The sequence below is a fragment of the Oxyura jamaicensis genome, chromosome Z (assembly GCF_011077185.1).
Source record: "Oxyura jamaicensis isolate SHBP4307 breed ruddy duck chromosome Z, BPBGC_Ojam_1.0, whole genome shotgun sequence".
In the NCBI taxonomy this organism is placed as follows: Eukaryota; Metazoa; Chordata; class Aves; order Anseriformes; family Anatidae; genus Oxyura; species Oxyura jamaicensis.
Genome location: NC_048926.1, coordinates 34,962,140 through 34,982,720, shown reverse-complemented (window position 1 = coordinate 34,982,720; position 20,581 = coordinate 34,962,140). Strand labels below are relative to the sequence as shown.

General features: G+C 36.6%; 1 protein-coding gene across 13 annotated transcripts in view; it reads left to right on the top strand.

Moving 5' to 3' along the window:
• Window positions 1–20,581, top strand: part of BNC2 (basonuclin 2) — a 382,877-nt gene that overhangs the window by 330,969 nt on the left and 31,327 nt on the right. For 8 of the 13 annotated variants that reach the window (XM_035310129.1, XM_035310125.1, XM_035310128.1 and 5 more), the window contains one exon: window positions 15,108–17,728. The exons of 1 other annotated variant lie outside the window; for it this stretch is intronic. In XM_035310129.1, the coding sequence (XP_035166020.1) occupies window positions 15,108–15,768 (661 nt within the window). In that variant the 3' untranslated portion in view covers window positions 15,769–17,728. Of the gene's footprint in view, window positions 1–12,870; window positions 12,902–13,600; window positions 13,609–15,107; window positions 17,729–20,581 lie in introns of those variants that run through there. 4 more of the 13 variants (XM_035310136.1, XM_035310135.1, XM_035310139.1 and 1 more) reach the window with 4 other exon arrangements.

Below are 20,581 nucleotides of genomic sequence, written 5' to 3'. Positions count from 1 at the left end.
TGTAGACATTTTCCATTTCTGGTATAGCTTAGTAAGGACATAGTAGTGGGTGCCCTTCTAGAAAGGAGAAAAACAAGAGGCAAGGTGTGTGTCTCTTGGAGAGTGAAAGAAGTTGCAAAATCTTCTGGTAGGGAATGGTCTGCATCTGTAGGGTTCTGATCTTCATGCTGACCTGTGGTCAAGAAGGAGAGAATCGAAAGCAGTAGAACGTAGCTGTGGAAATGTGCCACAAAATGGAGAAAATGGAAATTGCTTTTCCAACCTGTCATTTGGAGAGGCTCAGCAATACAGGAACTGCAGGCACAGCAAGAAGAGAGAAGTTTGTTGGAGTAGGAGGGAAGGGGTGTTTAATGTGTGGCAATGAAAAAAAATTGAATCCTGCAGTGCTTCAGGTTAAGTTGGTAGTGGAAGGTTGCCTGGAATACATTTACAGTAAGTAGATGTAAATTTCTATTTGTGGGAATACCGGTGCCTGATGAGATACACCTGTTGCTGGAACGTATCCTCTAAGACAAAGAGGTCTCATTCAAGGCATTGTCATTGTTTATTCCTTTTGGGGATTATTGATTATCTAGGTGACTTCTCAAAATTTGCAAGGGTGGGAGAGAAAATCTGTAGGGACAGTTTGCTTGGAAATTCACAGCCGTGAGGCTTCATCCTTGTCCAGGTTGGAGATAAAGATATCCATGTCCCTAAAAGACAACCATCATATACACATACATGATACATTCATTAGCTGTGCCTGTCTGTCTGACAAAATAAACTGTCACCTGAACAGGCAAACATTACATCAGTCTAACCAAAGATTACTTCTGGATGACGCCATTTCGTTAATGCCATCCCCTTAATGGTGATGATGTTCCCACCTCTACATTTGAGCCATTTCATTCATTAGAATATGAATTTAGTGACTCTTGTTATATATGAATTTTAACTTTTAGCTGAAAAATAAGAAAATTTATGAAGCATGTTCTATAAGTGAACTAGAAAAAAAGTCCCGACCCTGACCCAGAAGGGAAAAAATATTAACACCTGTAGATGACTCAAGATAACTACAACATATTTTGGAGGATAGGGTTTTGGTCCTGTCAGTATAGCTAGACAAAAGTAGACACCGTGCACAGTTGGCCTCAGCCCAAAGATGCAATCATTCTTAGGATTCATGAGGTCACTGGATATTTTTAAAAGTAGCATTATGCAACTGATGAGCGCTATGATAAAACAAAGCCCATTCAGTTTCCTATCCCATTGCATTTTGACAATTTAAGGTAGGCTGGGTCTCAGGTTGTTTGGCTGAGAATTACAGGGACCCTTTTGCTGTAGTCTCTGATGTCTGAGAACGTATGAGGAGAGAGTGTTCTGCACTGGGGTACGTTTTAGCAAAAAGATGTTGCTTAAAAATATTTGGCAATTTATGGGCCCTGGAAATCAAATAAAAACCAATGACAAAAACAGACCTCCCTCAATCTGGGAGACCTTTTCATAGTTATACAAGCTGCCAGTGGTTAGAAAATATGAGAGGGGATAATAGCAAATTCATAAAGTAGAGTCTGTCATTACAGCATTATACTGTGCAGTTAGAAAATGTTACGGGGAAAGATATAACCAGACTGCTATGTACTTATCTCAGGGTGATCCTGAAGGAAGAGGTGCAGAGTTACCAGTGAGTTAAATATTCGACTGCATCAAGAGAAGACTGTGTACTGTGCAAGCACTGCAAACTTTCTGTGCATGGCTTTTCTGTCCTGTGTTTCTCTTCGGGAGAGACGGCCAGTTGTGCCACACACTGAGTGCCAGTAGTAGTGATACTATGCCGCAGGTACTGCAGTGGAAACAGCTTACTTGTATGCCAGCAGGTGCACATGAAAGGTTCCCAATGGCACTAGCGATACCTCTGACAGTCTACTAGGTCCCAAGGTAACACAAAGGGATATCTCATGTGCGCTACCACTTACAGATTCTGACACGCTGTTTTAATGGTGAACAGTGAATACTTCCTGACAGAAGATTTGAGCCCACCACTTCTTACAAAATCTAAGGCTTTTAGCAGTCCTTCCTACTTCCCAGTAACATCTAAATGAGCACTTTGCCTTGTGCTAAGGAAGTTTTTCTTTTCGTTTTTCTTTTCTTTTCTTTTCCTTTCTTTTCCTTTCTTTTCTTTTTTCTCTTCTTTTCTTTTTTAATTAAGAGCTCATTTCACATTTAAGCTAGCCCTAAAAAGCATTACTTTAAAAGATCTGTCTAAGTAATAATTTAACAGTTTTGCCATAAGGCACCTGCAAGCTTCATATAAATGGACCTGGAAGAGAAATTAAAGAGTTTTAGATTTGGCAAAAATGTACACTGTCATAAAAAAAGAGAGGATTGCAGGACTTTGTTGGCCTTGTGTATAAAATTGAAAGTGATTCATTTTGTATGGGGGGAAGCAGAGGAACAGAAAAAAAAGATGAGATTGTTATAAGAAGATTTTTTTTTCTGTCACTTTGCTTTTGTTTTTTTGTTTGTTTGTTTCAAAGAGAAAGGAAAAAGAAAAGAACTAAACTGTATGTCCATGCCAAATTTTATGAGACTTACACATGAGCTGTAAATTATGTGGTTTATTTTTGTTGTTGTTTTCTCTTTCCAGTGTTACTGATTTTGACTCTAGTATTTTACAAACTTTATTGCTTATTTTACTAACTAGGGAAAAATATTACCCTTTTGCAGTTCAATACATTTTTCCTTTCTCTTTCTCCCCCCTCCCTTTGTTTGCCAAAATAAAAAAGCAATTACACTTTAGCCACTTACAACTGAAAATGCAAATGGGAGATAGTTAATTTTGCTGCCCATAAATCTTACATTGTACTTTTGTGTTTACAACAAAAAATGTGGAAATAAAAATAGATAAAAATAGCTCAAATACATATATGTATGTGTGTGTGTGTCTGTTTATGCGTGTACTGAAAGAGAGACCTATGTATAGCTAGCTATATTGGTAGATAAAGATCTGAAAATACAATGTATAGAAAGAAAACTTAGATTGCCACTCAGAAAAGGTAAATGAGCCCTTGTTTCGAGATGGAGATGCATGCAGATGATACATTATGCAAGACAGAATCAAGATTTGATGAGGGACGGAGGCAGGTCCTGGCAGGAAGGATAACAGATCCTGCCTTGGAAGTCTCTCAGGTCTGATAGCCAGATAGGGGAGCAGCACTAATTCTGCAGCCTTTTTAGTGTGTTCTGTCACAGAAGGGGCACTGCTGGGTCAGTCAGCTCACTAGTAATTGTGTTTTACAGACTTCTAAAGCAATTGGCTCAGTCAGTCCCAATTCAATAAAAGTGGAGAGCGAGAGTGAGAGCACTTTTGTTCTATTTTTTACTTGAAATTATTTCATTCAGCAGTCTGTCTTTTTTATTACCAGGATTTGACATTAGCACTCCAAGCTATATTAGCATCCATTTCAGCAGTTCAGTAATGGTATTAAAAAAACACTTAACTTCAACGGTGAATGGTTGTATGACAGTACCATAAAAATCCACATTAAAAAAAAAAAAAAAAAAAAAAAAAACTTACGTATTTGTCCCTGCAAATTATTTTTCACTTGTTTAACCACTTCAAAACTATACTGTCTTGACTGGTGTTTGCAAGAGCTCTAGCAGCAGGGAGAGCTTGTAAAGGATCTGAGAAGCAACTGCAGCAACAATGGCATGAAAGAAAAAATGAAGACATTTAAAGAAGAAAATTGTAATAGGAATACATAAGCACATGCACATGCAAGACAGACCTCTCATTTTGGGTGGGTGCCTGTCATTCATCAACAGAAGTGAGATTTTAAACCCAAATCACCCAAGGTAAAATCTTTGGCATCTTCCACATTTCAGGGATTTAATTTTGAACCCAGCACTCTCCAAGCTTGGGACGGCAGCCTAACTACCTTGGCACTGCAGCACACTCATAAATGACTGCATTAGGTTCTAAATTTTGATTAAACATTCTGTAATTAATCAATGGTAGACATGAAGCAGTTGGCAAGGTCCAGAGCTGCAAAATGTTTAAGACATAAAACATTACAAAGTAATTAGAATGTGCTCCTTCAAGAGAAGGATTGCCTTCAATAAAGAGGTAAATGATAGCATCATGTTTATTGTGGACGTAGGCAGCCAGTGCAATATGATAAACTGCAGGAGATACACATATCAGTAATCATCCACATTATTAGTGTCATTAATCATAATTCTAAAAATATGACAGCAGCAGCCAACTTTTTGACCAATTTTGCCTCTGCCTGTTGGCCGTTATAACTTCACTAATAGACTGCAGAGCTCCTGTGCGTGGCAGTTTGCATTGAGAATGGAAGGTTAATTATATTTGAGCTGCTGATTCCTTCTCTCCTTGGAAAAGACTGAGCACTTTGACAATCCCAGGAGCTCACTGCTGTTAAACCAGTAAAAGTACTTTATTGAAATTTTCTTTGTTGGTCAGGAATGAGTAGATGTTTCAAATGAGATATAAGCGCCAGGCTGGGACAGCCGCTAATGTTTCTTCCAAAATAATCCTTGGACAGCAAGCTGAACTCATACTTCCCTTAGATATCTTTGCACAGTCTCTTGTGGATGGGTAAAAAGTTGAGAATTTAATAACAGCTGACAACAGTATGTATGGAAGAATCTCGGAGGATTGAAATTACTGAGGAGTTGGGGCGTCAGTGAGGGGAGGTTATAGGATAATCAGCTATCAGTTGACCTGAAAGGGATACTTATTTAGTAATGTAAAATTACTAATAGAGCAACCCTGTTGAAGTGCCACATCATATTTGGTTTTATAGTTCCTCTGGTATTGTATATATAAAACCAGCATTTTTAGACAAACAAAGCAGTGGGAATGAGAATTGCCCTTGCATTTTCACCAAAAGAAATGGTTTGCATATTTGCCTTGGAACCTGAAATCAGACAAATCTATCCCTGAATCTTAGGGTTTGTTATGAACTTGGACTTATGATACAACTACTAAAGAGTTTATGAATAATCTAAGCAAACCATGCAATAACGCTTTCTTATGCACCAATATTTGGGAGAAAATAGTTGTTCTCAGAGCAGAGTTAGAGGAAGGATTTTGTCTTTAGATTTTTGCACTTACCGAAACTTGAAACTCAGTAAAATTCATGAGTGGAATGCTGAACTGAAGAGATTGATTGCAGAAAAACTTGTGAAATTATCACATTTTGCATGGCTCTTATTAGAGTAAAATAAAATGAAATCTATAAACTTCTGATTATAAAATTTAGATCATGGCATATTTGGATGGTTTATGTTCTAAAACAAATGTTAATTCATGCATTTGTAACTGAATGTTGCCTCAGTACTTCTTAAGGTGAAATACACCCTGTGTAAAGGACCAGCCAAACACCTTACCACACAGATGAGCGTCTAATGCATGTCTTCTATGCAGGACCTTCTATGATTTGCATGCATAGGGATAAACTGCACCACAGAGCATGCATAGATTGTAGAAACAGCTCATAGCAGTTGGACTGATTGTCAGAGTTGCTGAGCACCTGTAATTTCCATTGAAAGACCATGTGCCACGTGTGACGACCTTCTCCTGCATATAACATTGCTACATTTAGTCAGTTCACTTAGGAAAATATTCCATCAGATAAATCTTTTTGTTCTAAACTTTCTCAGCCAGTCCAGATATTATACAAGAGTGCTAGCTATTTTGTAATGAGTCTGTTTTGCTTTCAGGCAGCTAGTAAATTGAGAGGTTGAAGTGTTGCAACACAATTTTGATCGTTTCTGAGTAATTTTGGCAAGAACACCAGTGGTTGTGCTTTTTGTTTGTAATATCTTTTGATCTTTAATGAACAACAATAGTAATATATTAAGAGTGCGACATGACCTCGATGCTTCTGAGCACACACAGCTGTTGTAAAAGTTTAATTCTGTTCACACCGTAAGGACCGTCTCACTAAACACCTCACAGGTATGTATTGAATTGTTGGGTCTTTCAAGATTCCTGAACCTGTCATATTTTACCTTAAAAATGTTATGGTAGAAAACATTGCCATCAGCTGTCAGTTCTACGTTTACCTGAATATCTGCTCACATAGTAAGCTATCCTGCCTCCCCAAATGCCATCTCATTGTTAATATTTTTTATGCATTCCACAGCAATGACAAATTGTTTTCTGACTCTAACTCTGGATTAAGTATGCAAAAGGCATGTTTGCCACTGCCAACAAACCAATAATTCTCACTAACATCTTCAGAGTTACATTTATAAAGTTGCAAAGTGGAGTAAACAAACCATCTGTTTGGCTTTACCATATATGTCATGCTCTCTTATTAGCATATTACGATTCATTTAGTAAACAAATTTGGTGATTTCGTTCATGTCAAAGTTAGAGGGAGCTTGAAGATGATTAACATTCCTGGGACAGGCACATTAATACATTGCTTCCTTTGCAAAGTTAAATGGCTTCTCAGGAGAATCACCCCTTGTTGACAAGATGAGACTGTCAATTTTGTTTGCCTGCCACATTAGGGGCCGTAAGGGGATGGGAAGCTCAGAGAAAGAGGAGCAGTGTAGGCAGCATAATTCACTGCGAATTGAAAAAAGAAGTCTAATTCTGATAAATGGTCGACCCCAATACATCCTACCTGTTATTACAACAGACGTGCCGTATCTGTGCAGTAAATTAGTTAAACCCCTAAAGAGTTTGATGGGAGCTTATCTTCAAGTGAATAATTTGAGTGTAGAGGGAGCTGTCTTCGTGACCAGTGTGAGTGATTTGTTTCATATTGAAAGGGATTGAAATGACTGGGCTCCACATCTTTAATTTGCAAGAACTTGCTTGTCCTTTATTTCCTGCATTTAATAAGCAATTTTTTTTTACTTTTTTTTTTTTTTTTTTTTTTTTTTAATAGGTGCTGAACTGTATTTTACCTTTTGGATTTTCTTCCTATGAAAGGTTAATATTTTTCAGATTCTATGCAATTTAAAGCCTCAAGAACTGATGTTATTACTCAAAGTACTCATGTAAAAAATGCTATGGTTTCAATGGGTAGCATAGTGATTTGTCTTTGCTCATTGTTCTAAAGTCTAGCCCCTGTCTTTACTTTCCCTCTTGCACTTAGAGGCAAATTAAACATGATCAGGTACATGGAAGTGCTAATAAACAGGTGAAAATCTTGGTCCTGTTCAGATAAATGCAAATTCCATAATTTAGGTCAGATCATGGTTTCAACCTTTTATTATCCTTGCTTAGATTTATATTTTCACATATTTTAGATTAAAAACCAAGCAAACAAAAAGAAAGAAAGAAAGAAAGAAAAAAAAATCTATATCAAAGACTGCTGAGAAAGTGGCAAAATTAGGACAGTAACTGAGAGAATGATTTCTTTAACAGTTTCCATGAGTGATTAAATTCCAAGAACTGTTTCTTTGTTGATATTTTTGAGTAAATGGGAAAAAGGATTGCTGCTTCATTCTTAAAGAAATGCCAGAATTAAGGCCATATCTTTTATCATAAATATGCACACTGTTATATTTAGACAGAGTCTTACTTTCTAGTTCTTTGATTTTAGCTTCATGAAACTCAGCACTTTCAGTCTGAAGAGATTCTGAGAAAGCATAGAATTCTGCATGTGCTTTCTATTATGTTCATATATTCTGAGCCTTCTTGTGAGTTTCAGGCTTAGATAAGCAGTAAAGGAACATGACATTGAGGTAAGACCACAATATTTTGCCATATGAAGGATTAAAATTGTACAATTTTTTTTTTAAATGTAACTCTTAATTTTGAGCCTTTGAGATGAAGAGAAACAAAGAGAACTTTTTTTATGTTTCATTATAGACAAAAAAGTGGGCTGAATACTGTGAAAAATTCTGTTGAGCTAAAGTTAGGTGTGGAAAATATCTCATAGGAGGAATAATGACAGTTTTGTTGTTTATGATATTTTAAATGTGTCTGACAGCACTTAGTTTTATTATGGCAGGAGGATAGTTTGTATGGAACCTGTACAACCTGGGCTGTTACCTCCATATCCAGCTTTAATTAGAGATTTGCCAATCTCTATGTAATTGGATATTGGACATGTATCCTGGCATTGGATTTTGTAGTAGAATCTTAAATTTGCTGAAAATTGTGTGGTTTCAGCTTTCATAAACAAATATTCTTTCTTCTTAAAAAGATAGCGACTACTACGTGAAAAAAATAGGAATATTTAATGTTTAATATTAATGCATTACATCTTCGTCTATAATGTTATTGTATTACTTAGTGCTGGGATCACTTATTGCAATTTAAAGCCAAGCTGCCCAACAACTGATATTCCCCTTGCTATAAGCTCCTGTCCATGATTTGTTTATGGTATTAGAATGATACGGTTGGATGATGGTGACATTACTTGGGCAAATCATTTATTAACTTGAAAACACATTTTGAAAACATCTGAAGTAGGAGATTGGCATAATTCCTGTATTTAGAAAGATAAGAAGAAAGGATGTAAGGGACACAGCAGGAAATGCTGAAATTGTTCATTCTAGAATTCTTGAACAGCACAGTGGACTTTGATACCTGAGTGAGATTTTCATGAGGGAACTTTGTCGCTTATGCTCAGCCAAGGAGGAACAAGGGGCCAATCGCTAAGACATTTAGCTGAAATGTCGGTTGGCTTGGCCTTTCTGTCTGACTGCATTAAGAATGGGAAAATGGGTTTCTGTTGTCCCTAACTGACTTCCCTTGCAATTATGCTGCTGAATCATTCTCATCTTCTTTTTCTCTCATCCACTTAATATTTAAGCATAATAATATATTTATCTTTCTTTAAATATATATATATATATGCTTTATGTTTCATTTTCAACAACACGCACTGCCCCAAACTGTAAGCAAAACATTCAAGCCAATTTTTCATGCAGCTCATTTTGTGATCTGCGTGATACCTGATTTTAAACAAACAGAAAACTCTGTAACCAAATTTCCCAACTCTGCTCTGCTCATTAGCCATGAGTTTTGTCCTGTTGCAAATAGGATTGCAGCCATGGGTGCATCCAAAGTTGGCCTCCATTCACACATAGAAATCATGCCAATTTATATGCCAGTACAATCATTATTCTATGATAAATTCCTCCTCACTCACTTCAAAAAAGAGATAAAAGGATGGACTGAAGAAAAATAAACTATAATAAACAAGCTATTACATTTTTCTTTCCAACATATGGATAGGAAATTAACAAAATCATATTCATTGACGAGTAAGGAAAGAAATTGCTGAAGAGAACCCAGCTGGATTTATGAGCTGTTTAAGTGGCATGGATATTTAATTGATCATATTTCCCAAAGTTACGATCCTTTTTCTTCTGTTGATGCACAGTGCAACTCTCGCAAGAGAAGCTTGCTAGTAATATGTGGGGAGGAGCCATCAGTGAATTCTACTTACGGAAGAATACTTCCATGAACTTCAGAAGAGAAATAAAATACTACCACCAGTGGGATCATGACCACAGTCAGAGAGCTGGTGTAGTCACTGGAGCACTCTACATTGTGCTGCTACTGAAACAGCCATCTGAAAAAGACAGTGGTGAACTGGGAAGTGGGATTCCCTTGTGAGTTGGCCACAACCACAGATTTCATCGATATCATTATCATCATTTCAGTAGTACCGATGCATTCTTAAGATCACTGTATTTAGAAGGCTGAATTCCCTCCTGTGATGACTTTGCACATACTTTTGTCCAGAGTATGTCTAATTCATTAATAATAACTTGGAAGAAGAATGTTAATTGTATGAAAAATCAGGCATTCTGGGCTTCCTAAAATAACCAAGAACTTGCTAAAGCTTCCTTGCCACAACAGCCTGCATTTCAAAACATCCTGGAAAAAAATTTTCCTTGTTTTTAAGGTTGCAAGACATGTATTACGGAGCTGAAGAGATGTTTGAATCATCTTTGGCACACATATTATTTCAAATTATCAGAACTAACCCTCTACACTATTCCGTGTTTTCTAGCATGGGATAGATCTGTAAACTGGAGCTGAGTGAGATATACCTTTAGTTCAGCTCTTTTGACCTCATAATTCTGTCTTGAAAACTGCATTCACCAGTTCTTTTTTGTAACATTTCTATTGCCAGGATCAAATCTCTTAATTTGTTAGCTGGTGCACAAATAAGTAGTCCAGAGTCATTCATAGAATTTTACAGGGTCAAATATTTTATGTTTTGTATATATATGTACACCACTGCCATTCATTTAGGTTCTTCAACCATTTTTTCTGTGCTGATGCAGCAGTAACTTCAGTGTAAAGGACACCAGAGATAGCCTTAAATTAGCTATCTCAGGGATGAGAAATAATGGAGTCATGGGAAGCTGGAGCTTACCTGTTTTTGATGTATCTTGCTTGTTTAATGACAGGGATTGTGCAATGGCACAAATCACTGTGACCAAACTGTGCCTCAGCTTACACAGGGAACATTGTTTACATGTACCGGGGAATGGTACTCTGGGGAGGAAGGAGTAGTGGCATTGTAGATCACATCAGGGAACAGAACACCTGAACAGAGAAACTTCAGGTGCCGTGGAGGGGAGCAGAGGAACAAGGCTAGCACTGGATGAGGGCTGCTGGAGGACTTGTTAGTATCTGGGTGTGATTAAGCAGAGAGGAAAGATTTGCAAAGGACTAGAATGAAATACTTCAGTATGGTATGGAGAAAAGAACCTTGGAGCAATTTAAGATGGCTGGATGAGTGCTGCTTTCCAAAGGAAAAAAAAAAAAAAAAAAAAAAACAGCTATGAAGATCAGATCAGCATTGGATGAGGAAAGCAAAGAAATAGTTACAGTTATCAAGATGAAAGATGGTATGGGCTTGGCCAATATTTTTAATGCTACTTTTTTCTTCCTGTGCCTCTCTGATTGCTGTTTGCAGCTACTTGGTCAGAATACTGAGTATCTGCCAGATACTCTTCTGCCTTTCCATTTGAATATTCTTCATATCTTCATAGCAAATTATGCTTCATTTTTACCTGTAAACTCAACCCTATTTTATTTGGCAATTGTGAGTGCTTGCCTTTTTCAGAACATCTTCTTTTTGGAGTTTCCTGGTCAGTGGTCTTTCTAATCTGCCTATATCTTGTTTTTTAATTCTTTTTTTTTCTGATGAAGACATTATTCATAGCTGTCCCTGCACACATCAGCATGCTTCTGCACAGGACTCTCCTCGGTCTTTGTTTCCCAAAGAAACCTTGGGAATGCTGCAGCCAACCCTGAAAAAAAAACGTTCTTTATGCAGGGCCTTTTTCAAGCAGCATGCTATATGGAGTCTTCAGTCTGTGTCCCAGAGTGCAGTGTTACATTTAGTTGTGCAGTGGTCAGGAAAGGGATGCAAGGTCAGGCATTGTAGATTTGTGCATCTGTGAAAATATATTTTCCTTCCCTCTTATCCCAGCCATCGTTCAGGTACTGGGAATGTGTGCAGCTAGTAGCTTTAGCACACAGCATTGTTTTAGTCTCTGTGATGTCGGCTTTATCATAAGATTTCAAACCCTCAGAATCCAAATATATGACTTTTTTCTCACAATACATTCCTCTCATACCTAACTGTATGTTTTTGCATATGATATTGAGGGAGAGTATGTTAAACACAAGTGAAATAGATTAAGAAATGAATGTAAAATAATCAATTCTTTTGAACTGTGGTTGCATAATGGAAATCGACTGCTATGAATGAACCTATGTTCAGAAGTTATGAACAGCAGAGCTAATGCACTGCCATGAGTTCATCTTTATTATTGCATTACACCTGAATCAATTGATAAAGTAGCTTTTTTTTTAAGGCTAGGAATGGCACTTAATTGAATAAAAGTCAATGTAATTATATTAGGAGAATCCAACAGTACTGCTGACAGCGGAAAAGGGACACTACTGAGCAGAGTGCCAGAACTTGTCCACACATTTCTGCACATCGTTTGCCTGACAGATATTATGGGCTGGTACATACTTTAATTAGATTACTGATTGCCACTGCTGTAAGTGAGAATTGAATAAGAGAGGCATCTCTCCATATCAGAGCATCAGCAGGGTTTGCATCCTTACACTGGTCTTTCTCAGAATGGTCTCTGTCCATCTGGGTCTCAGTGGCCCCTCTTTAAGATGATTTATTCTTATCTCTTCATTCAGTGAATGTTGAAATTATTTTCAGTGCATGGCTGGCTGCTGTTTTTCCCAGCAACAAACCAAAGAAACAGTGAGAGCAAATATGTGAGAAAGAGCAGTAACAGTTATACTGACCAGTTTCTGCAGCGTAGCGAATTTCTGGGTGTGGGGGGAATTGTAAGAAGTAAACCCATGAGCACTTTATGAGTAGTTTGCAGTTAGCATTATGATGATAAGCACAAATGTGCTTTTATGGTGTGGACAGGACTTCACAGTAAGCATTTCCTGTACAGCGCCTAGCAACTTTACCTGGGACTTTATGCCATCTGATAGCAGGAAGGCAAGGGACTGTCAGGACTACGGTTTGTCATTCATGTGTGTGCCCTCTGTATGCATCTGTTCAGAGCTCATTTGTGGATGATGATGGGGATGATGTGAATACGCTTTGATTAATTTGCTTTATGTTTTTCATGTTGTGTGGTTGAGACAGCATCCATCAGGACAACAGCATAAGTGAGATTACAGCTGACAAAAAGAGTTTCACAGTCAAGACTTTTTTAAAGTCTGTAATTTATTAGTTTCAAATATTATTTTCTTTTAACTTTTTTATTTTTATTTTTATTTTTAAACCAGATATGTCTGGATTGGAATGTGAATTTGTTCTTTCTCTCTCTCTCCTCTTTCTTTCTCTTTTTTCCTCTCTTCTCTCTCTCTCTTTTGTGATCTCAATTTAGCAAAAGATTAGAAAGCTGATCTTATCACAAGGTAAGCTCAGCCTTCCTAAGTGCAGTGTGGGGATATGCATAATTACACTTCTGCGCCTCAAAAAAACAATGGTGCTATATTTGCTTGTGTGAAAGGAGTGTTTCCCATGTGGGAAAACAAACAAGGAATGCTCTCCACTTTTTTTCTGCCCTTGCCCATACCTCTCAACTGTCTCACAATGGGAGAGAAATTCTCCATTATAGACCTCCTGTACTCGAATAATTGCATCCTGAGCAGGTATGATTGAATTAAACTGCAGTTCAGCATCAGTTTTATGTCAGAGAACAGTTACCTGCACTTGCAGGTGAGTGGGTTTGATCACTTCTATTGCTGTTATCTTTATTTATTACCATAAATTATGAGTAACAGATAGATTAATCATAAAATAAGTGACATAAAATTAGAGACATTGACTCCACATCAATTTAATCTTCCTACATTTGCATTTTACTTGTTTATCTGTGTTGTATTGCTGTACTGTGTTTTGGACTTCAGCTGGTTGAGAGGTATGTTTCAAAGGGTTTCTTAAAACAAAAGCTTACAAAAAGGAAATATTGCTAATAGCTATTGTTTCCCTTCTTCTTTTTTTTTTTTAATTTTGTTACCATAGGATCTGAATGTCTGTAAAATATTTGATCATTGTTATGTTTTCACATGCCTCCTTTATTTGGGCTCTGATCTGCAATTTATAATGGGCAGACAGACTGGTGAGTCTGCATGTTGTAAATTGCGGGTTTGGGTCCTTAGCTTGCAAAGAATGTTCCGCAGTAGAACTTCGCTAATTCTTTTGTTACTGACTGGAAAATCCAGTCACCCTCCAAAAGAAGCTAAATAAATATTTGTTGTTTCCTCCACAATGGTGTACATTCTGAATACTGAACACTAAAGTTTTCTAATACTGAAAACTTTGTACTGATTTCTCATCATTAAGCACTTCAATAAAAAGAACATGTTCTGCGGTCAGAGGTATTTGATGTCTATGTTTGCTGGTTGCATTGTTAATTCAGAAAATGCAGTTTTTCAAAGAGGGTTTCCTGATGCTACTGCAAATCAGTGAGGTTCTACTGCAATGGATAAATAAAGCCAATGTCAAAAGTGGAGAGTAGAATGCAGCATTTACAATAATAAGCTGGTTTACACAGTTACTAACCCAAAGGCTTATGTTTGTTTGCAAATGTAGAGCTTTACTTCTTGAGAACAAAGGCCCTGATCCTGTAAAACACTTGAGAATATTTTAACTTGCAGCTCTTGGGATCTGGTCCAAAGACCACTGACGTCAGTGACAGCTTTTCCAGAGTCTCTTGAGCACTCACAGTGACTTCAACACATACCTAAGCCAAAGCCCATGGTTAAGTGTTTTGATTGATTTGGGGCAAAATTCTGATTGCCATTTGTAGTTATTTTACTGGGTCATTCAGCACTACATCAGACACAGTCCTGGGAAGAGTACAGTGAGGAGTGGCAGTGTCCTCCCAGAAGGATGGAACCAGTGACTTTGGCTAAGAGTTTCAGAAACTTACATGTGGATTTCAGAGACTTGTTCTCCTAAACCTTTCAAGTCTTCTCCATCTTGATTTGGCCCGATTCTGAGTTCCTTTATACCAGAATTATATTATCAGAATCAGGACCTCTGACTATGTATCATTCAGCTACCTTTATTGTTTTCTTCTCCTATATTTCACTTACACAGTTATGTGAATACATATGTATGCATATTATATATTTATATGTTTGTATGTATAAATATATAAGTATTTGGTTATAGGTACGGATATAAAGATAGATATAGATATACAAACACACACAGATATTTTAAGTATTAATAGTATTTACTCCTGAAATGAGGCTTTTAGGAAGGCCAGCAGGGATTCAGGGACCAAGAACAGCACTTTGCATTTTCTGTTAGTCCAACTTATTATTTTGCAAATATTAAATAAAAGGGCTATAGCTGCTGCTGGGGACTAATGTTGAGGAGCAGTAGCTGGAATGAAAAATTATATGGGGGGTTTATTTTGCTTGATTTGTTTTGTTTTTATGTTGCAAATTATTCGTTTTTAACAAGACTGAATTTTCCAAGAAACACGAATAGGAGATATTTGTATAAGTTACTGCTAAATCAGAATTTGGGTTAGGTGCTTGGCAACTGTGTGTTTAATCAAAAATACTGTACATTTTTCCTTTCTTCCCTTCCCTCTTCCTTTCCCAGACACAGTGCTAATATAAACCTGCACCGTAAACTGTTGACCAAAGAACTGGATGACATGGGCCTGGACTCCTCACAGCCTTCTCTTAGTAAGGACCTCCGCGATGAATTTTTGGTGAAGATATATGGCGCTCAGCATCAGATGGGGCTTGACATAAGGGAAGACACCTCCTCACCTGCTGGTACTGAGGATTCCCATATGAATGGGTACGGCAGGGTCATGTCGGAAGACTATATGGTCCTAGACCTGAGCACCACCTCCAGCATCCAGTCCAGCAGCAGTATCCATTCCTCAAGAGAATCTGATGCAGGAAGTGATGAGGGCATTCTCCTGGATGACGTCGATGGGGCAAGTGACAGCGGGGAGTCTGCCCACAAAGCAGATGCCCCTGCCTTAGCTGTAGGTATGGGCACTGATGTCCCAGGATCCCTCATGTTCAACAGTGTTTCGGTGAGCAACGGTGGGATAATGTGTAACATTTGCCACAAAATGTACAGCAACAAGGGAACCCTCAGAGTGCACTATAAAACAGTGCACTTGCGAGAGATGCACAAATGCAAAGTCCCTGGGTGCAACATGATGTTCTCCTCTGTCCGTAGCCGAAACCGGCACAGTCAGAATCCCAACCTGCATAAAAACATTCCCTTCACTTCAGTAGATTAGTTCAAGGATGGACACGGCATAATGCCAGCTCTCAGAGAGGGCCCACCACATTTGAACTGCCATATACAGCCTCCCTTGATATATATATATATATACATAAATATACATATATGTATAATCTTTTTCTTTTCTTTTCTAACAAAAGAAAGAAACACCAGGTGCTTTTTTTCCCTTTGTTGGTTGTTGGTTTATTTTTTTTTCCTTTTGGGGGGGATAGAAATAAAAATGTGGGATCTTTAATCTGGGGTGAAATACCCTTCAAGAAAAAAAAAAAGAAAACAAAAACAAAAAAAAACTAACACAGAGAAAACCTGCAATTGTCCCTAGTTCTGTTAGAATGTTCTTGGTCATTTCCAAAGAGACAATTTGTTCTACCCATGACTTTCACCTGAAAAAGAAAAAAAAAAAAAGAACAAAACAAAAAAAAAAGCAAAGAAAAAAAAAAGAAAAAAATCTACTTAGTTGTCTTTGTGTCTTCTAAGCATTGGGGATAACGTTCTACTAAGCATGGCTGTTACACTTGTATATATATATTGAGCCTTGACAGGCCTATGATGTAAAACAATTGTATTGATGGTGGTTTAACTCTTATTTTTTTGCTTAATTTTTACAGTTACATTCAGCTGTTAGATAAGCAGGAAAAATAGTTTGCTGGCTAGTTCTACTCATTTATGTTAGCTTTAATGCACATTTTTAAAAGAACCACGGTCTTGTTTTAACTACCTGCTAGATATAAGTAATACAGAGGTGCTGGCATGCTTTACAGTACCTGATCTGATACAGTTTTTTTGTCTTGTACTATTACATAAATCCAGTCATGCACTTTTTCGTACACTACAAGGGGATGTGTAATAATATCCATGCTTTTTTTTTCTTAAACTATTGCCATATTTTCAGTAAGTGTCTTTAAAAAAATACACTTAGATAAAAGTGGTCTGGTCAGTATGAGGGCATGAATGCCAAACAAAGAGTATTAGTGTTTAGTGTTAATACAAAAGTGCCAACTTTGCACACGTTTTAAAAAAAAAAGAAAAAAAAAGAAAAAAAAAAAAAAAGAAAATGTAGTTACTTATTCACCATAACCACAATTGTAGTTTTTGGACTACAGTAAAAATTACTGGGGAAGGAAAAGGGGTAAAGTGAAATACAGAATTCTTGGTGCTTTTTTCAAGTGCCAACTATTACTAGAAACAATAAAGCATCCTCATTCCTTATATAATACATTACATGAAAGAAAAAACAGAATTGTGTCATGTGAAACAGTGGAAACTTTTTTTTTTGTTGAACATGCATAATATTTGGGGATATAAATGCTGATACTACTTGTCACAGAACAAAGATGAATATAATTTTGTGTGCTTCTTACTATGGCCTGGATTCCTTGTGGTGTTTAAAAAAAAGAAAAAAAAAAAAAAGGAACAGGGAAATAATGTTGACTATGTTTTTCTTTAAATTTTTTTTTTTTTTTTTTTTTTTTTTTTTTTTTTTCAATGGAAAGTGCTGTAGTATGATTAAGGCATGTTTTATAGAAGCAATCAAAAGAAATTAATGGCAGAAGCACTTAGCTCTGAAAACATATGCTGGACTTTTTATTGGGTAACTTTCCCTTTGGATAAATTAGAGGCCAGAGAAAGGATCTCTAGGTGTGTTAATATTTCGTGTTTCACCCACATTGTTTGTCAGAAAAGAACTAAAGTCCAATGAATAGAGCATGCAAGAGAGACATCATAGGCAGGAGCAGGAGAAGGAGCAATCAATTGAGAAAGACAGAAAGAACGAGAGGCTGTCCTCTGAATTTCTTTTTATTTCCGGTGTTTACACATGTTGCTTGAGCTGGTAAACCACACTGGCAGCCTGAGTTACCACAACATACTGACTGAGTGGTGGTATTTACTTAAGTTCAGCCTACAGCCAAAACCATTAGGGTGTGTAGAGTTGTAGACTCTTTTCTTTACAAAAACAATAACAAAAACAAAAGCAAAAACAACAAAAAAGGATATTTCAGCATACAATAAAATATTTGTTCATTGAGAATGTGTTCCTTTTCTGTATTTACTGACCCAGAATACTATTAGCCAAGAGTCAGAAATGCTTCTTTTGCTTCAGCTTGTGGCTGTTTTGATTTGCTGTGCATTTTGATCATTCTTACCTTTATGTCCACTTGAGTACTTACACTTGTTACTCTTTCTAGAGGAACTCTATTTCTTAATATGGATTTCTTCTTTTTTTCACTCTTTATGCATTTCAGTACTCTTGTTTCCAAAAGAGGGAATCAATAGCTAATAAATCAGTACATCCAGCTGTAGAGAAGAAGAGAAAAAATTTTCTAAATGATTTCTCATTATGGTTCTGTGGGTTACAAGCCTCTGATCATTTTTTGATTCTCTGCACTGATGAAGCCCCCAAAAATTTTGTGGATCCCACAGAAAACATAAGGAAAATTTACCTTCTGGTTTAACAAAAAAAAAGTTTATAGCAAAAGCTAACCAGTTTCACTGAGTGTCTTTCTTTCATCTTTTTTGTTTGTTTGTTTTTCCTCAAAGTCTCTACTACTTTGCCGTGTTAAATTGAGTAGAGTGATCTGATTTGCTTTGTGTTATGTTGTGCAAACTCAGTGTGTTAGGGACAGAGGGAAATTAGAACAGTAAAGGTGGATTCTTCTCAAACGCATGGACCTTTGTAGTGTTATCTGTACTGCACTCCCATCCCTCCTCCCAAGCTACTACGAACCAAGCAAGACATAAAGTCTAAAACCAATACCACAAAAATTGAGTGATATCTACAGGAAAAAAAAAAAAAAAAAAAAGGAAAGAAAAAAAAGAATAGAATAAAACAAAACTAAAACACTGTTTTGAACTATGTATGGTATAAATAAATATTGTTTTTAATGAAAAACACATTTGAGGTATATAAATAATTCCTCACTGAATGAATCGCTGTTCTGCATTCTTATTTCACTCTGTTTCTGTTAGAGGTCAAATGGTTTTGGTAAACTTGTTCAGAAACTTAAACATCATCAGTAGATAAATTCAACAGATGAATTACATAGGAAATTCTGTTTATTACACAAAATGAAACAGAACTTCACAAAAAGCAAAGGAGCAGGGACAAACCTCCAAAAACTGTTACAAACTCCACAATCCTACGCTTAATGGCATCCTAAGTTTCATTCAGATTGTGCTTAAACCCTGCAGAAGGTATGATCTCCATGTAAGAGAATTTTGTGATGGACAGAATATCGCTGACTGTTATTTCTAGGTGAATTAAGTGCTTCTTCAGTGCTAGTGATACTAAAGTCAGAACATCCTAGGTTTTAAGAGGGTACACAAAGTTCCATTGAATTGAATGGTATTTTCCTCCTTCCTATTTACCAAGCATCCCTATGAGAATCTGTATTTATCAGAAATGTTCCTGTTATAGAATTTGTATTACTTGAAATTTTCTGAACAATGCTAAAAAAGGCCAGATGGTAGAATTTAGGCTTTACTGACAAAATTAACACAACAGCTAGCATTTCTAGGTGACCTCAGCAGAGATGCACACTGTAATCGGCATAAAGACTGAACCTCTTATTTGTCCAGCACGTGGCATGACTGTAATGGTGTGATGACAAGACAAGTGTGCTGTTGCTTATGTCATCATAACCGGTGGCTATTCTCTCAGTTTTCAAGACTGTCAGTCTAACCCTTTTTACAAGAATTAGGCTGAATTTGAGGAAGGGGAGTCATACAGAGGCTCTTCATATTACATGGAATTGGTTCCTTGTTGTTTAGTTCCTATAGTTATTGCAGACATGCTTTCCACAGTATCTTACTGTTTTGTTCATTCAAAGTAGTTGTATATTTCTGTAAATATCAAACAGGCTTTGTCCACTTTTACAAAAAATAACTCTGCATGCTGAATCTTTTTTAGAAACAGAATTACTTCTCTTGAGGTTTTTAAGCATTTTTCTTTATTTTGGAGAGCACTTTTTCTTTTTTTTCTTTTTTTTCTTTTTTTCTTTTTTTTTTTTTTTTCAGGAAAGCATGTGATGCCAGTTAATCACTACGTATCTTTTGAAAAACTGTACTAAAAAAATTGGAAGGAAAACAGCACAGTCAAAGCACATGAATTGGAACCAGGAACTGAGCATTAATACCACCGGTGGCCTCATCTCACTGCTTAGTTTTTGGCAGATCACATCACTTACCTGTTTATGTTTCACTCCATTAAAACATGGCTAATACTAATATGATCTAAATCCATATGCATGTTTCTGTGAGGACTAATTATTTAGTGTTTGTACAGAGCTAATTTAAATTTTAAATATTTCTGCACATCTTACAGTATTTAGCCAGTTTTTCTGAGCTGTATCTTAAACAGATACATTTTGTTACAGCTGAGATTTTAACTTTGCCTCTTAAACTGCAACTGGCTTCATAGTGACACTGTAGTAATGCACACAAAGTGTAAGCACTCTGTCACTGAGTCACAATTGAACTTGATAAAGTGTGGAAGGTATATATTTAAAAGCCTGTAATCACTTACACAATTCTCTGAAAGATCTCTCAAAGGCTTTTGATGACTAAGCTCATAAAATCTGTGTTTCTCAGATACTTCACACAGCAGAAATTGTGCACCATATTTGATGTGAGTAAATTTCAGTATATTTCCTTCCTTCCATTGTGGAAATGAAAATGTTTTGTTCTTTCCTTTCTTTTTGTCTTTCTTTCTTTTCTTTCTTTCTTTCTTTCTTTCTTTCTTTCTTTCTTTCTTTCTTTCTTTCTTTCTTTCTTTCTTTCTTTCTTTCTTTCTTTCTTTCTTTCTTTCTTTC